General features: G+C 49.8%; 1 protein-coding gene across 3 annotated transcripts in view; it reads right to left on the bottom strand.

Annotated features, from left to right (window-relative positions):
- Nucleotides 1-15,648, bottom strand: part of KCNAB3 (potassium voltage-gated channel subfamily A regulatory beta subunit 3) — a 42,827-nt gene that overhangs the window by 3,722 nt on the left and 23,457 nt on the right. For all 3 annotated transcript variants that reach the window (XM_088656258.1, XM_088656257.1, XM_035136357.3), the window contains exons 2-13: nt 13,957-14,000; nt 13,623-13,660; nt 13,444-13,523; nt 11,222-11,266; nt 9,738-9,782; nt 8,872-8,915; nt 8,204-8,290; nt 5,385-5,470; nt 4,571-4,691; nt 3,408-3,502; nt 2,305-2,425; nt 860-948 (exon numbers count right to left, since the gene is read on the bottom strand). In XM_088656258.1, the coding sequence (XP_088512384.1) occupies nt 860-948; nt 2,305-2,425; nt 3,408-3,502; nt 4,571-4,691; nt 5,385-5,470; nt 8,204-8,290; nt 8,872-8,915; nt 9,738-9,782; nt 11,222-11,266; nt 13,444-13,523; nt 13,623-13,660; nt 13,957-14,000 (895 nt within the window). The remainder of the gene's footprint in view (nt 1-859; nt 949-2,304; nt 2,426-3,407; nt 3,503-4,570; nt 4,692-5,384; nt 5,471-8,203; nt 8,291-8,871; nt 8,916-9,737; nt 9,783-11,221; nt 11,267-13,443; nt 13,524-13,622; nt 13,661-13,956; nt 14,001-15,648) is intronic.

Here is a 15,648-nt window from a genome sequence, read left to right as displayed (position 1 = left end):
CAGAGCAGGTCACAATGGTTTAAAATGCAACCAGATCAGGGCTGAAGAACCTCAGGTCTTGGGGTGTGTGTGTGTGTGTGTGTGTGTGTGTGTGTGTGTGTGTGTGTGAGAGAGAGAGAGAGAGAGAGAGAGAGAGAGAGAGAGAGAGAGAGAGAGATGTGGCCCTCCAGACTTCTCTATCTGGCCCCCCGGATTCTCCCCAGCCACACCTCTACCAGACCTGCTCTGCACTTGCTCTTTCATTTTTTGGGTGTGTCCTTGAATTCTTGATAGTGCCTGCCTCATGCTTCCCTAGATATAGGACAGAGACGGGTGTTTGAGTGTATGCAAAAATTATTATTATTATTATTAGTAGTAGTAGTAGTAGTAGTAGTAGTATACCACCCTGCGTCCACAGATCTCAGGGTGGTCTGCAACATAAAAATACAATATAAAAAATGTAAGCTGCATAATAAAAACAAGAAAACTAATAAACTGATAATCCCCCCCCTCCCACAACTCATTTAAAAGGGTACTGGATTTTAATCAGCCAAAGGCCTGGTTGTAGAGGAATGCTTTCGTCCGGCACCTAAAGGTGTATAATGAAGGCGCGTGTACAGAGGTGAAATCTGCATTCATTGCTCTACCCTCTGCCTTTTGCTCCTGGCCCTGCCCACCACAGGGAGACGTGGCCCTCGGAAGCTTGCCCAGAAGGCAGTGTGGCCCTTGGGCTGAAAAAGGTTTCCCCCTCCTGGCCTAGATGAATATTTGTTCATGTTCTCATGATGCTTCAGGACAGGACAAGACATAAATGCGCACAGACGGAGGAAGGTTTGGCATCCTTTATCCCAGACTTTGCACCCTTGTTCCTCTTCCTTACCTGGATGGACCCCAAGTTCTCAATGAGCTGTTCAGTGCTGGAGACCCCGAGCAGGACAGAGCTGACGCCTTCAGAGCGGAGGCACCAGGCTTAGGTTAGGAGGAGACAAGAGAAACCAAATAAGGAGAGCCGTCTAAAAACTTGCCACCCTGGAAGAAAACAAAAGGGCCGGAAAAGAGGCGGGCAGGGAGCAAAGAGCTGCTCGCCCACCCAACAACTTAACTGCAGAGGAATCTGGGTGGAGTTAAGGCATCATCCTGGCTGCTAAAACTTCCCTGTGACCTCCCTGAATTAGGCCCACCTTCATGCACACTGGCCCTGGCTAAGAGAGAACCTCATGGGGTCTCCAAGTGTCAGGGCTCAGCTCTGCCCAGCCCTGGAACCAACCTCGGAACGACAGCAAGACTCTGAAGAGCTGTAGGGCCCAGCCATCCCTGCCCCAGGACTGGAGGTCTCCTCACCAGCTGCCTAGGTGGCTGGCTAGCTCTCGGACCACCCTAATCTCCCCCAGGGCCACAGGACTAGAAGTGGTGGCAAACTAGACACAAGATTCAAAGTGCCGGACTAACTGCATGTATGACTACTTGAGAGTAGGGGGAAGCACCACCCTGGATCAGGGCCTGGCTGAGAGCTAGGGAAGAAGGGCGTCTCCAGTGCCTGGATAAGCTCCCAGTCTCAGCTGCTGCATTGCTAATGCTCCATGTTCTTAGGGGAACAGACAAAAATACAAGGGCGACCTTCTCTACTCCCATGGGCCACGGCTGAAAGCACCAGGAAGCCAGTTGTGCAGCGGGGCTCTACATCGGTCTTGGGCAAAGGCGCCTTCTTTTCCCCCGTAACTTTTCAAGAGAGGTTATTCCAGGATGCCACATGCCTCTTGCAGCTGGAAACCGCCTCCTGATTTCTAACCTACTTCTCTTATTAGGGTCCAGCTCTTTTAGCTCTGCGGCTAACAAAGGTTAGCCTCAGCCTTATGCTAAGGCATGCCACAGGGGTCCATATCGCTTGGTGTTGTTCACACCAACTTCCTGCAACCTGGGGCTTTCCAGATGTTTCAGACTACAGCCCCCAGACCAGGCTTCCTCAAACTTGGCCCTCCAGATGTTTTTGGCCTACTACTCCCACGATCCCTAGCTAGCAAGCCCAGTGGTCAGGGATGATGGGAATTGTAGTCTCAAAACATCTGGAGGGCTGAGTTTGAGGAAGCCTGCTCCAGACTCTAGTACAAAACATCTGGAAGGCCTCAGGTTGGGGGAGAGTTGTCTACAATGACAGTCAGTGGCTCTCCAAGGTTTCAGGAAAGGGAATCTCTCCTACCGCGGGGCTACGTAACTGCCCCACCTCTGAGGCAGGATCTGGAATGCAACCTGCCCCAGATGTGCAGCTGCTTCTGGGGCCGCTTGAGGCCTGCCCTGACCAACACAGACGCTCCACTCCTCCCTCACCAATGGCCAGCTGCGCCACTGTGCACCCCAGGCGGTCTGCGATCGGGTGGAGTTCCTTCACTTTGGCCTGCTGCTTCTTCCCATCTTCACTCTGCAATTTCTCCTTCAGCCAGTGGTACCCCTGGAGAGTGTGAGGAGCAACGGAAACAAGCACAGAATCATAGAACTGTCGTCTTGGGAGCACTGGCAGAGGAAGAGGGGAACAGGGAGGGACCTTAAGGGTCATCCAATCCAACCCACAGCAATGCAGGAATCATAGCTAACACACAGCATGGTAGTGAGCCACTGGCAGGAAAGGATGGAGGTTGTGAACTTGCAAAGCAGCCCTTAGGGATGTGCTGAGCTGTCAGCAAAGGATTTAGGACCCCTCCAGGTTGATTTTTTTTGGGGGGGCTGGCAGGTAATTTTGCAGCAGGTATCACTGACACAAGAATAGTGCCTTAGGTGTGGGTTCATAATGGATCACTGAAGCATCATTGCACTTTATTAGTTGTCCTGCAATGTTTTCTCAATGTTGTGCTGATGCCAAAAAAAGTGGGACAACACCCCCTAACCCCCCCCCCCGCCCTGAAACATTTGTTGTATAAGAAGCTACAGGATCTCAGCAGGACATGAGTAGTATGCCTGCTCCGAAACTTTTGTGGGCATGAACAGTCTTGGAAACAGGAGCTTGTGTAACCGCCCTGATAGCACCATGAACACAAATAATATTGAATGCACAATAAGGACGTCTGGATGAGGCCCTGGTGTTTTGGTGAGGATAGTTTCAAGTACCTCTGAGACATCAGCAACAAATTGATTTATGTTTGGGATGAAGAAGGGAAGCGTTTGGTTTCTTGGAGCATTGCCAGTGTGCGTAATCTGAGCTCCAGGACTTCCAGATTCCCAGTGTTTGAAAATAGCAATGTTGTTGAACTACAACTCCCATCAGAACCGGCAGAATGGTCCGCAGTCAGGGATGATGGGAGTTGTAGTCCAGCAGCATCTGGAGGTGTCCACAGGCCTGTCTCCCCTGATTTAAGGGCTGTGTGTGGTGTCGACAGTGCGAGGTTCAGCTGAAGTTGAGAGATGGAAGGCCTCAGCAAAAGCAAAGGAGACAGTACCTTCATGGCGGCACGGCAGTTTTCAGGCACCCGCTCCTCATATTTCCCTGTGATGAGTCCACAAGACAGCGGGGACCAGGTGATGGCCCCCACTCCTAGCAAGACAAAAAAGCAGGTCAGGTAAAGATAAGGGGGAAACAAATAACATTCCCCCACCTCTTCCTATCACTGTACACAGATTCACTGAAATAATAGCCACAGGCCATCCTAAATCACAGCTCCTCCTGGTTTACTTTGCATTAGGTAAAGGTAAAGGGACCCCTGACCATTAGGTCCAGTCGTGACCGACTCTGGGGTTGCGCGCTCATCTCGCATTATTGGCCGAGGGAGCCGGCGTACAGCTTCCAGGTCATGTGGCCAGCACAACAAAGCTGGTTCTGGCGAACCAGAGCAACACATGGAAACGCCGTTTACCTTCCTGCTGTAGCGGTTCCTATTTATCTACTTGCATTTTTGACGTGCTTTCGAGCTGCTAGGTTGGCAGGAGCTGGGACCAAGCAACGGGAGCTCACCCCGTCACAGGGATTCGAACCGCCAACCTTCTGATCAGCAAGCCCTAGGCTCAGTGGTTTAACCCACAGCGCCACCTGGGTCCCTTTACTCTGCATTACAAAAGTCTTTTAACACCATCCCATGCTGAGAAAAGCCATCAGAGAAGTGCAGATATCAATCTTATCTGCTATGCCTCATGCAGAATTGTACCCTGAATCTGGGCTTATACTCGCAAGGGATCATCTTGCTTCCACCTGCTCCACCTCCAGAAACACATTTCTCAGATTCCATATCCAAGCTGCAGATCCCTCTGTATCTTCTGGTTCCTGGTTGTCTCACCGGTTGCCCCAGTCTCTCCCAGCAATTTGCTTCCACTGGCCCCTGTAATCCCTTCTCCTGTACACAGACCTCAAGGCCTCTCTGCCTAGCCCCCATGCCCTCCAAACTGCACCCCCTACTGTGCTGGTTTGCGCCCAAAGTCGTTTTATTGGGGAAGAAAAACTAGCCTACTTTACAAAGGGGAACTTTATATTAGCCGCTCAGCTCCATTTTCGACTCTGGCCCTGCCCACCACTGGGACGCGTGGCCCTCAGAAGCTCGCCCAGAAGGGAATGTGGCCCCTGGGCTAAAAAGGGCTCCCTGGCCCAGCCCTCTCCCTCCTGCCTTCATACCAATCTTGTGGTAGAGCTCTGGCAGCTGTGTCTCCACCTTTTCCCGCTGGAACATGTGGTACTCTGCCTGTTCGCACACAGGTGGGATGAGGTTGAACTGCCGTGCCACGGAATACGCCTCCTAATTTAGGGGAGGGAGGCAAAAATAATCAGTCTCGCAGGGCAGGCTTGCTTCTGGGCAGCAACGCGGCGGCGAATTGAGAAGTGCAGCCTCCCTGTCGGGAGAGTTACAGCCAAACCCCCCTCCTACAGTTCTGAAACCACCTTCTAAGTAATAATTAGGGATGCATTGCAAAGATCATTGCAGATCTTCAGATAGAGCTACTGTTTTCTGTGCATGTACATAGGCAAATGTTCTCAAGCGCTCCAGTATCTTCTGCTGGAGTGACTTAAGTTGTGCCTGCCTTGAAATCCTGTTGTACGCAACAGAAGTAGCACAGCGTCCTCTTGGAACGGAGGTGCCTTGTATTTTCAGTGTATTTCTAAGCTTAGCTTTGGATCATACAACACAACTCCTCCTCAGTGATCTTCTTGCACACCTTCTCCAGAGCGGCCCCCCCCCCGGGAGCCCATCCTCAGTGGCTGACCCGCCTCCTTTCACTCCAATCAGCACAAAGGGCGAGAAGGCTCCTTGTCGGTGGCTAAAAAGCTCCCCTTTCATGCTGATTGGACGGCTCTCAGATGCTGGAGCAAGGGTCCCTGCTGCAGAAATAGGAAGGGGTCTCCGAAACCCCTCACAACCCTGGAGCAGGACACCACTGCTTCTAAGAAAACATGCATAAATTAGGGTTGTACCCGCTACTCCAGAATTTACCATGATTTCCATTGCACTCCAGCGAGAGGTGCCCCAGTACATGGCCATCCCCTGGTTGATCACGTAAGTCATGGCACGTACAATTTCTGAGGGTGAGAGAGGAGACGTGAGAGAAGATATTGCCCCACCAGACCTTTTGCCTATCACCTTTGGAAGGTGAGCCCAATGTAACCAGGACAATTACTCTTTCCGCCTCCAGCAGAAACTGAATCCCAACAGGGAGGGAGGGAGAAAGGTGGGTTTGAGCAGTTATTCTCCAAAAAGCTGCACCACACCAGTAAGATCGCTCGATCTTGCGCTCCCCCTGTTGATCACATTTTCACAATGAAATCAGTGGATTACAAGCTGGCTAAAATCCTTTTCTAGGGGGAAAAGATACTTGTGTTATTCATCTCTACTTCATTAAAAGCACAGAAACAAATTGGTTTGATCTACCGTTAAACTACTTTTAAAATATTCTTTCCAAAGTAAGTTCCCAAAATGCTATAGTGAAAATAATTTTGCCTTTCCTCTCCTCTCCCATATGGCAAAGCTTGTTCAATTGTGGGTTCATGTGATATCAGGAAGCACAAAGGCATCTTGAGTTCCTGCATTTATAGTAAACACACACATACACAGACACAAAACAGGATTGTCAACTTTAATCGCCTTTAATTGTTGCTTGATTTGCAGGTATTAAGCAGGCAAACTATTCATCTCACCATTCAGAAAAAGCTCTGCTTACTGATTTTTGCAGCCATCAAGTTGCTGTTAAAGGCATAAGAACAGGCAGGTTGCTTTGTTCTGATCAGTTGGCAATGCGACACACACAGAATTTTTCTACAGCGGAACACAAAAGCATGCGAGCACACACCACACACATCTACTTTCAGGGCAGCACCCCCATCCTTGGGTCTACAGTCGGTGAGGTCTCTACAGAATGGAGACAGGAATATTCATGGAAGGTTTCCCCCTCTAATCCCAGGAACCAAGGGTGCAATCTTATTCCCCCATACCTGAAAGCAAGCCCCAATGATCTCAGTGGGACTTACTTCTGGGTAGACATATGGGTAAGGATTTACAAGGGTCATCTGGGGCACAGGGCCATTGCAGTGGGGAGGGCATTATGGGGTGCAAAGAGGAGTATTGGGCTTCAGGAAGGAGGCAGGGGCTGGCCATACCTCTCAAGAGCCTGGCTTGGAAATAAATCACTAGAATATACAATGAAATATATATGCAATGCCTGCAAGCATTTCAGCTGGCTAGGTGGACCAATCTTTCCCCTCTTCCTCCTGCACCCTGTTCTGGGGGTGCACCTGATTGCAACCCCTGAGCCAATTGTGGGGGGCACACGAGGGGAGAGGGGAAAGCCCCATTTCACGAGCAGAAGTCCTCGCATGGGTTTCCACTGATGAGACTCATTAGCTCAATCCTGCCCGGTATCCATTAGATTTTGTGCAAGGCTCTGATTTTCACTATAGGGCCTTGTCTCTGAGATTTCTGGTGGCAGCCCCCAAGCTAAAGCCTCACGGTATCTCTGAAACAGACCTCGATGTGTTCTGCACACAGCCTCCTTCACGAGGTGAGGAACATAAGTACCTCTCTTACATCAGGTATTAAGTCTACCTTAGCCTAGGATTGCGCAGTGTGCTTGAGCTGAAGAACGAGACTGCAAGCTTCCTTCCTCTCAGTGAACCCTGAGCCTGTAACAGCAGGTGAAAATCCTGAAGATAAAGCTCTTTCGTGCTGGGAAAATCTTCCTAAACCTGTGCACAGAGCAAAGACTCATTGACACATACGAGCTTCGAGTTCTTCTAAACCTGGCTGGGGAACACGAGACCCGGAGGCCAAATGCAGCCTCGCAGGGCTCTCTGTGGCCCCCAGGAGCCTCCCCAGACCACGCCCCTCACTGATCCTACTTCATTCACCCTCCTTGGATGTTTGCTTGCCTGGGGTGTTTAACTCAGAGTTTAACTCTGATGATGCCTCTTCGTCAGTCTTGATGGCGGACAGACCCTATGGTGCCAAGCTGACCTTTCCATCCAGTGTGCCACCCACTTTTGAATCTGTCCCCTCCCATGTGGCCCTCAGGTCACAGTCCAGGTGGGATTTTGGCCCTCAGAGCCCCCTGTTCCAAGGGGAACACGACACCTTTTCACAAAACAGCTTCATTTAGTTAGAACGACTTTTCGAAGCTAGAATAACCCTTCATCCTGTTCCTCGCTTGAGAGAGGTATGGGGCTCACAGGATCTGGGGTGGACGGGGCAGCAAAATGGGGTGGTTTTTTGGGGGGTGGGGTGAGGTGGGAGATCGGGGCAGTCTGCAGTACCTTCCAGCAAGAGCAATCGGAAGTTCGGGTCGCATTCTGCAGGGGGGGAAGGAGAGAACCAATGAGACGCCGCTGGAATCTGGCACAAGGTGTGTGTGTGTGTGCCTGGCAGCAAGAGGGTCAGGATTTGGGGGGGGGGTATCTGCTGCGGGCTCTTTGCCTGCCCTTGGGCAAGCTGCCTACTCTTGGCCTCAGCCCCCCCCCCCTACAGCATGAAGAATGGGCTTAATAACGACCTTCCTCAAAAGGTTATCATCACTGTGGGAGCTACGTTCCTACAATGCATCGCACAAATGTGAGGGATCGTGATAGCAAGAGAAGACAAGGAGGGGGAACCCCTCAGTTATGGCAGCGGCGTTGCTGGGTGTCTGTCAAGCAGGGCAGGTAAAGGGATGGCTGCTGAGAAGCCTAGGAGAGAGGGTTGGCCTCCCCTGGATCTGCTAAGGGGAGGTGTCTGGGGAGGCAGCCATGCCTCATCCTGGCCCTTCTGAAGCAGGTTGGGCCACTCACCTTCCATGGGGCTGTTGGCATCCATCCGGTTAGCAAAGACAATGTCGACGTACTCCAGCTGAAGCCGCTGCAAAGAGCCTTTTAGCCCTGCGAAACAGCGGCAGGGAGTAAGGACAGGGAGCCACAGAAAGGCTGAAGCTTAGAGCAGACTTTGCCCTGCTGCAGCCCCAAAAGAAAAGCTTGCCCCAGAGGCAGGGGCCCCCAGCTCCAGAAGCACATCTCCTGATCTCCAGGGGCTCTTCCAAGCAAGCTTCCTATTCCGCATGCATCCTGATAACATTTGCCCAGACATCTTGGACTCTGTCAGCCTCAGAGTCACCCTTGGTAATATCTTCTGTCATTTAATGAGGATCCAGCCCCATTTGTGTGTAGGGAATGTAGGTGAAAGCAAGGGCTACCCCACACTTTCTGGAGCATTTTCCCCATAGGGAAAAAAAGTCCCAACTTGTGCACCCAGAATCCCACTTCAAAATAGCAGAAATTGGGAAGCATCCCAGATATCTAACTCTTGAGAATGGCATCAAGAAAGAACCCCGGATCCCCAACTCCCATTCGCCCCAAATCCCTCAATCTGCCAAATGCTTTTGCCGTCCAACATACCGTGGTCCCTTCCTTCCTTCCCTTCCCACAAACCCTGAAATATCAAGCCCAGCCCCCCCCCCATTTACCCTCAATGATGTGTTTCCGCGACAGGCCTCTCTCCGTCTCAGCCCTTGGAAGAAAACAAGGAAAAACACCTGAATGTTAGGAGGAGCTTTGGGGGTGCTTAGAGCTGTTTGACAGGGACGCAGGTGGCGCTGTGGGCTAAACCACAGAGCCTAGGGCTTGCCGATCAGAAGGTCAGCGGTTCGAATCCCTGCAACGGGGTGAGCTCCCGTTGCTCGGTCCCTGCTCCTGCCAACCTAGCTGTTCGAAAGTACGTCAAAGTGCAAAAGTTTAAAACGTTTAAAAAGAGGATGTCACCCCATGCTTGGGACCTGTTGTGCGACAATAAAGATCATGGTCTACTGACTCCTTGCTTTGCTCCAAATTACTTGGTTGGACAGTGTTCTCGAAGCTACGAACATGAGTTTGACCAAACTGCGGGAGGCAGTGCAAGACAGGAGTGCCTGGCGTGCTCTGGTCCATGGGGTCACGAAGAGTCGGACACGACTAAACGACAACAACAACAACTTGGCTGGAACTTCCTTCTTTTACTGACTGCATGGACCCACAGGGGACTTGCACCCTGACGAGCTGGGCTGTGGAGTGGTCTATCACCCTGGGATTTTTTCCTTAACAGAGCTCTGGGGGGGGGCATAGGTGGTTCTCCCCACCTCCTCATTTTATCCCTACAACAACCACCCAGCTCCACCCAACTGGGGTTATAGGAAGGCTTAGGATTCTGCCAGCTTCCTTTTCACCTGCAACCAGCACCCCACAACTGGACAGTGCCACTGCTCTCCACACACGGCAAATTCACCACCCACACACAGATTCCTTCCTTACAGCCCCTTCCCACCCCATCAATTCACTACATCCCTTGAGTACTTACTGGCCTCCCCAGTAAATCTTTGTGGTGACAACGTAGCTTGAACGCCTGTGGAGCAGAGAGAGGAGAAATTAGTGCGGAAACGATCCATAATGAATCGGGGAAAAAAATGATTTAAAGTACTTTCCCAAAAAAAACAGAGTCCTTTCTGTTGGGGATAATTCAGGCTGAAATTCCCAGGTGTCAAAAAAGGTTATTTATGTATGCCACTACTGCGGCCCGTGTTTTGTAAACCCAAAAATGGAAAACGAGCGAGGTCCCAACTGAAAAGGAATGGCAACTTAAGTTGACAGAATATGCACAACTCACAGACTTAACATATAGAATGTGAGAACAAGAAGAACATACGTTTAGAGAAGATTGGAAAACGTTTATTGAATATATGGGAAATAATTGTGAACAGCTGAAAACGCTGGCAGCATTAAGATAAATTCAACAGTGTAAACAAGTTTTGATGGATGCAATAAAGAAATACTGAATACTGTACTTTTGGTAAAATATGCAGAGATTTATGATATGTAAAATGAATATGTAAAGTGAGGAAGCTGTGATGCAGCGATTGGAAACACAAAGCACCGCTTGCCAAATCCGGAAAAAGGAAGCAAGGCAGAGGATATTGACGGACGGGAGGGCAGCTGTGAAACTGCTACAGAAGCTACGACCATTCCTGGACCAGGAAAGCCCGGCCATCGTAGTTCCTGCACTGGCTACTTCAAGACAGATTGCTGTGATGCGCTCTAGGTAGGGCTTCCCTCGCGCTTGATCCGGAAGCCACAGTTAGTGCCAGATGCTGCAGCACAATTGCCGGCAGGAGTGAGCACCTCTGCTCAGAGATTTGCCCTGGCTGCCGATTTGCTACTGGGCCAAGTTCAAGGTGTTACTACTGTTAGCATATAAAGCCCCAAACAACTAGGGACCAGTTTACCTACGAGGTCGTCATACCTATATGTGCCCGCTTGACAGCTTTAATCTTTGGAACTGGCACTGTTCCAATTGCCACATGAAACATGTTCTGCCTTGGTAAGAAATGTATCTTTTAGCGCAGCAACACCCACCCTTCGGAACTCCCTGCCTCTTGATACCAGGCAGGAGCATTCACTGCACTCTTTTTGGCCCCTGCTAAAACAAACCTCCTGAGATATCTCAAGGCTGGTGTGTTTTTAGTGTGCTGCTGTTTTAATTTTTTTGAATGATTTATATAATTGCTTTTACCAGTAATTTGGTCAATTCTCTCTCATTGGCGTACCTTATTGATTTTTAGATATAAACAGTTACAAGTACTGTACTGTATATCATCATCTGAAGACAAACCACCCCCCTCTCCAAATAGTGTAAATCCAGTTCTATAGATAACAGAATGTTCATTATGTTTCCATTTCAACTGGTTAACGCTTTTCCTTAATCGCTTTGAATTGTTGCTTACAAGCAAGTGGTATATACATTTTAGGAAATCAATAAGTAGTAAACGTGTGTGTGTGTGTGTTTACCTCCATCCTTTGCTCTTCAAGATATTCCCCAATGTTTTTTCTGCTCTGAATAAGAAAAGAAGACAAAATTTTATGTGTGTGTATGTACACACACACACACACACACACACACACACACACACACACACACACCCTACCTGGTTGACTCCTCAGAAATCCCTCAAATGAATGCCTTTTAATATCTACTTCCAGGGACTCAGAACAAGAAACAGGCCCCCCCCCAAAAAAACCAGTCAAACGGGCTGAAAAGAGCAACTGACAAAATGGCCTTCAGCATGGACACAAAGCCTGCAGATGGTTTCTGCCTTGCAGGGTGAATTTATTTTGGTTTTTTCCCCCGCCTTCCAGCAATAAGGACCACAAGCAAACTGCAAAGGAACAGCTTCAGATGCAATCAGTGTCAATCACAGGGTTGTGTTGTTGTTTTTTGGCTTGATGCTCTGTACTGATGGGCCTTGAAGTTGTTTACTCTCGCTGCCAAATTCTATTGGGAAAATAGACCTGAAAGTCGAAGTTCCCCATCAAAACTGGCACTGTCATCGGTTAACACAGGGGCACGGTTACCCCTTCCACATTTATAAGAAACCAATCTTTTAGGATGACAGCACCTACCTCTGGAAGTCCCTGCCTATTTGTATCAGGCAGGTGCTGTCACTGTACTCTTTTCAGCACCTGCTAAAAGTACTTTTTTGTTTAGACAAGCCTACCCAGACATGTGGAATGCTGGTGTACGTTTTAATTTGTTTTTAGTTTATTGCTGATTGTATTATTTGAATGCTTTAAATGGTTGTTTTGACTGATAATTTTATTGCTTTATACTGTTTGTAAACCACTTCGAGGTTTTTTTTAAACGACAACAATCAATGGGGTATAGATTGTATTTTAAAAGCTTTCAAGGGAAATGTCAGTGGGCGGTTCATGAACTAGATAAGGTATATCTACAAATTTGATTTTATTTGTTTGGGGCTCAACTGAGACTATAGTCCTCTTTCCCATGACTATAGTTCTCTTTCTTTTTCCCAGGGATCAAATCAGCACAGCAAAGTTAGGGAGGCGAGACATTTTCCATGCTGGGCTTGTGCACAGCTGAGCCAATCCTACTCGGCCCCCACTGCTAGCATCCCAGCCATCATATGAATATGGCAGATGAATCTAACATGCCATTGCTTGCTGCATCTGACAATGTGCCCTGCTAGTTCACAAAAGCTAATGCTGCAATAAAACTTCATCTTTAAGGTAGCCACAATACTTTTTGCCGTCATAACCGCAGCCAACTAAGATAGTGACAGCTGCTGAACTGTGATACGGATTATACTACATTTCAAAATTCGATGAAATGGCATAGATTTCTCTCCCCCCCCCCCACCACCCACCACCTTCCAATATTTTGCAATGTTTGCTCTGGCCATCTCTGGGGATTGCTGTTGTTGAATTGTCGCCACACTACATTCCTGATCTATGGAAGCCCCTGCTATTGCTGGCGCAAAGAGACGCCACCTGCGCCCTCTGTTCAAATTATTTCAATCACCCAATCACTTTTCATCATCCTGCGGCAGGTTGCATTCCCCCCCCAACCTGCCTTCCCTTCAGAGCCAGCTAGCCCCCAGATTCAGCCTGACAGAATCATGTCACGGGGCTTTAATTACCGCATTCTGAAAAGCCTTGAGACAGCTCTTTGCTCTGGACATGTATGGCGGGCAGACGTCACACAGGGCAGCAAGGGCCGAGTTTACTGTAATCCGTAGGGAAGGGGGAAATTTCACAGTCAGGGTATTTCCCTATCCCCAACCATCAAGCCAGGTCCCACAGAGAAGAGTAAAGGTGAGAGGGCTTCTGAGCACGGGAAGAGTACCATTCTTCTACCACTGCCTAGGAAGGCTGGGCTGACAAATCAAGATGGGTTGGCTCCCAGATTTGGGGTTTCAGGGCCTTCTAGAGAAATTAGCTATTGAGAATGACTGGGGGGGGGGATGCAAGTGCCAATACTCCTATGATCCCCCTTCCAAACCCAGAGAGACTCGTTCATGTCATGAATAAAGATGGCCACAGTCTAGGGTTTCCAGCTGCGTGGCAGGCAGAAATTCAGAAGGTGTTGCTTCCTCTGGTGTGGGAATGCAGCCGCCCCTGTTGAATTTCTCCCTGTCACACAGGGCTATTTGAGGCGCAGGCAGAAAGGTGGCAGCAATCCTGCAAAGAGTCGAGGGTGGAACAGCCAGACATACTTGCCAGAAGCATAGACCTCAGCTGTGTCAAAGAGGTTGACCCCGTTCTCATAAGCGATGGTGAGCACATTTTCCGCCATCTCGAAAAAAATGAGAGAGGGAGATAAGTGTCAAATAAATGGGTGGCAGGAAAATCTCCAGCAGGGAGGAGGGTAGATTGGCACGGGGCTCAGGCTTACCTCATCTGAGATCTGCGACCCAAATGTTACCCAAGTACCTGCAAGGGGAGAAATCAAGTTCGTGAGACGGATATGCTTCAGCCAGGCCACACTCCTAGCTCTACCCAAAAGCCACTGTGAAAGGCCCCATCCCAGCAAATGAACCCACTGGACACAGCATAATCTGAAGGGGGAGCTTGCTGATGTCAAAGAATGCTCTGGCAGATTATGGCCTTGGGGCTTGTCAGGAGTGTCTCTGAGCACGCACAAACTGCCCTCCCCGCATTGCTGCCCCAAAGCAGTCATATCGCAACCCCTTGCCATTCTTAGTGTCCCCCTTCTCCCATGAACTCACCCAGGCCGAGACAGGAAACACGAAGCCCCGATTTGCCAAGGTTCCTGCAAGAAAGGAAAAAGGAGGAATACTACAAGTGCTCTCACAACAATGCTTTACCACTGGAGATCTCATAAAACGGTATGCTGGGTCCTGTAAACGTATATCCATCTCCCTATAGAAACCTGCCCAGGTGCCAAAATCCTCGGGTGAGCACCTTCTCTCAGTCCTATCAACATCAGAGGCATGGCTGGTGGTGACACAAAAGAGAGCCTTTTCAGTGGTGGCTCCCGTATTGCGAAATTCCCTCCCAAGAGAGGTTAGTCCGGTTCCTCCTTGCTTTCCTTCTCCCAGCAAGCTAAGACCTCCCCGTTCAGAAAAACCAAGCTGCAGAAGATGCTGCCAGGGCAAACTACCGGTATATTTTAATTGCTGGTTCTAAATGAGTTCTGACGAATCTTAACTATTGCTTTGATGCCTTCATGTTGTGACGCGCCACCGCAATCTCCCAAGAGTGTGAGATTCCAGGAATTGCAGCACCTGCCCAGAGTTCAGCTTTTTTGGAATGAAGGTCAGCAGAGCCTTAGGATATATGGTTTTGTTCACACCTCTTTACAATCTGAGCGCAAGATGAAAGACTCTCAGCATTAATGGCCCCAAAGATATTCCTTCTCTTTAAGTCGCAGCTTTGCATCCAGCACAAAGCAAGCAGGTCTCTGTGCCTCCAGCTCCCAGCCTTTATCCTGCTTACTCATACCCAGCTCTGGCTACTACCGGTAGCAGCTAGGGGAGGCAGGTGGAGGAAAAGCCCACCCATTTGCCTGGAGGGGGCCCATCACTTAGCTGGGGCTCTTGCAACCAATTTCATTCTTTTGGGATGTTGATGAAAGTGACTGTGGAGGCCAATTCTGGATCCACACAGGCCCGTCCTAGCCATAGAGGCTAGTGGTGCGGAGAACCACGGCGCTGCAAGGGCGCCAAGTGAGCGCAGGGTTCCGGCGATCTGGGCAGGATTGCGCTCCTTCTCCGAGAACTCCGCGCTGCGCCTCCTTCTCGTTTCCCCAGTGCTGGGTTCCGCTCAGTCAAGCTTCGCCACCAGCGCGCACACAGCGCCCAAGCAGCTCTTGCTGGTCCTGCGGTGCGCACGCTGGTGGCGAAGCTTGACTGAGCGGAACCCAGCGCTGGGGAAACGAGAAGGAGGCGCAACGCGGAGTCCTTGGAGGTGGCCTCCCGCTGCTGCCGCGATCCGCTTGGCACTCCCGGGCCCTTGGAGAGGCTCTGGAGGGGGGCTCTGGAGGGACCTAGCGCCAGGGCACTGGGTGGGCTTAAGACGGCCCTGGATCCACACATTCTTCCACAGTGGGGACATAGGTTTCTGGGCAGGAGTTGATCATGATGTGGATTTGCCAAGCATGCCTTCGTTCTTAGCACGATTCTCCCTTGCGTCCTGAGTTTGAGCGTCTTCAAAGCACACGACACCTTTGGCAAAGGCTGTTCTCCAACTGGAGCACTTGCAGGCAAGTGTTTCCCAATTGTTGGTGTTTATACTCCATTTCTAAAGATTTGCCTTGAGACAGTCTTTAAACCTCTTTTGTTGACCACCAGCATTACGCTTTCCATTTTAAAGTTTGGAATAGAGTAGTTGCTCTGATAGAGTCTAACCATCACAGAGTACATGACCCCCAGAATTGGAAGGGACTCAGGCAAAAATCT

The sequence above is a fragment of the Zootoca vivipara genome, chromosome 12 (assembly GCF_965207765.1).
Source record: "Zootoca vivipara chromosome 12, rZooViv2.hap1.1, whole genome shotgun sequence".
Taxonomy (NCBI): Eukaryota; Metazoa; Chordata; class Lepidosauria; order Squamata; family Lacertidae; genus Zootoca; species Zootoca vivipara.
The sequence above is the reverse complement of the archived record's forward strand: the minus strand, read 5'-3'. Positions and strand labels throughout refer to the sequence as shown.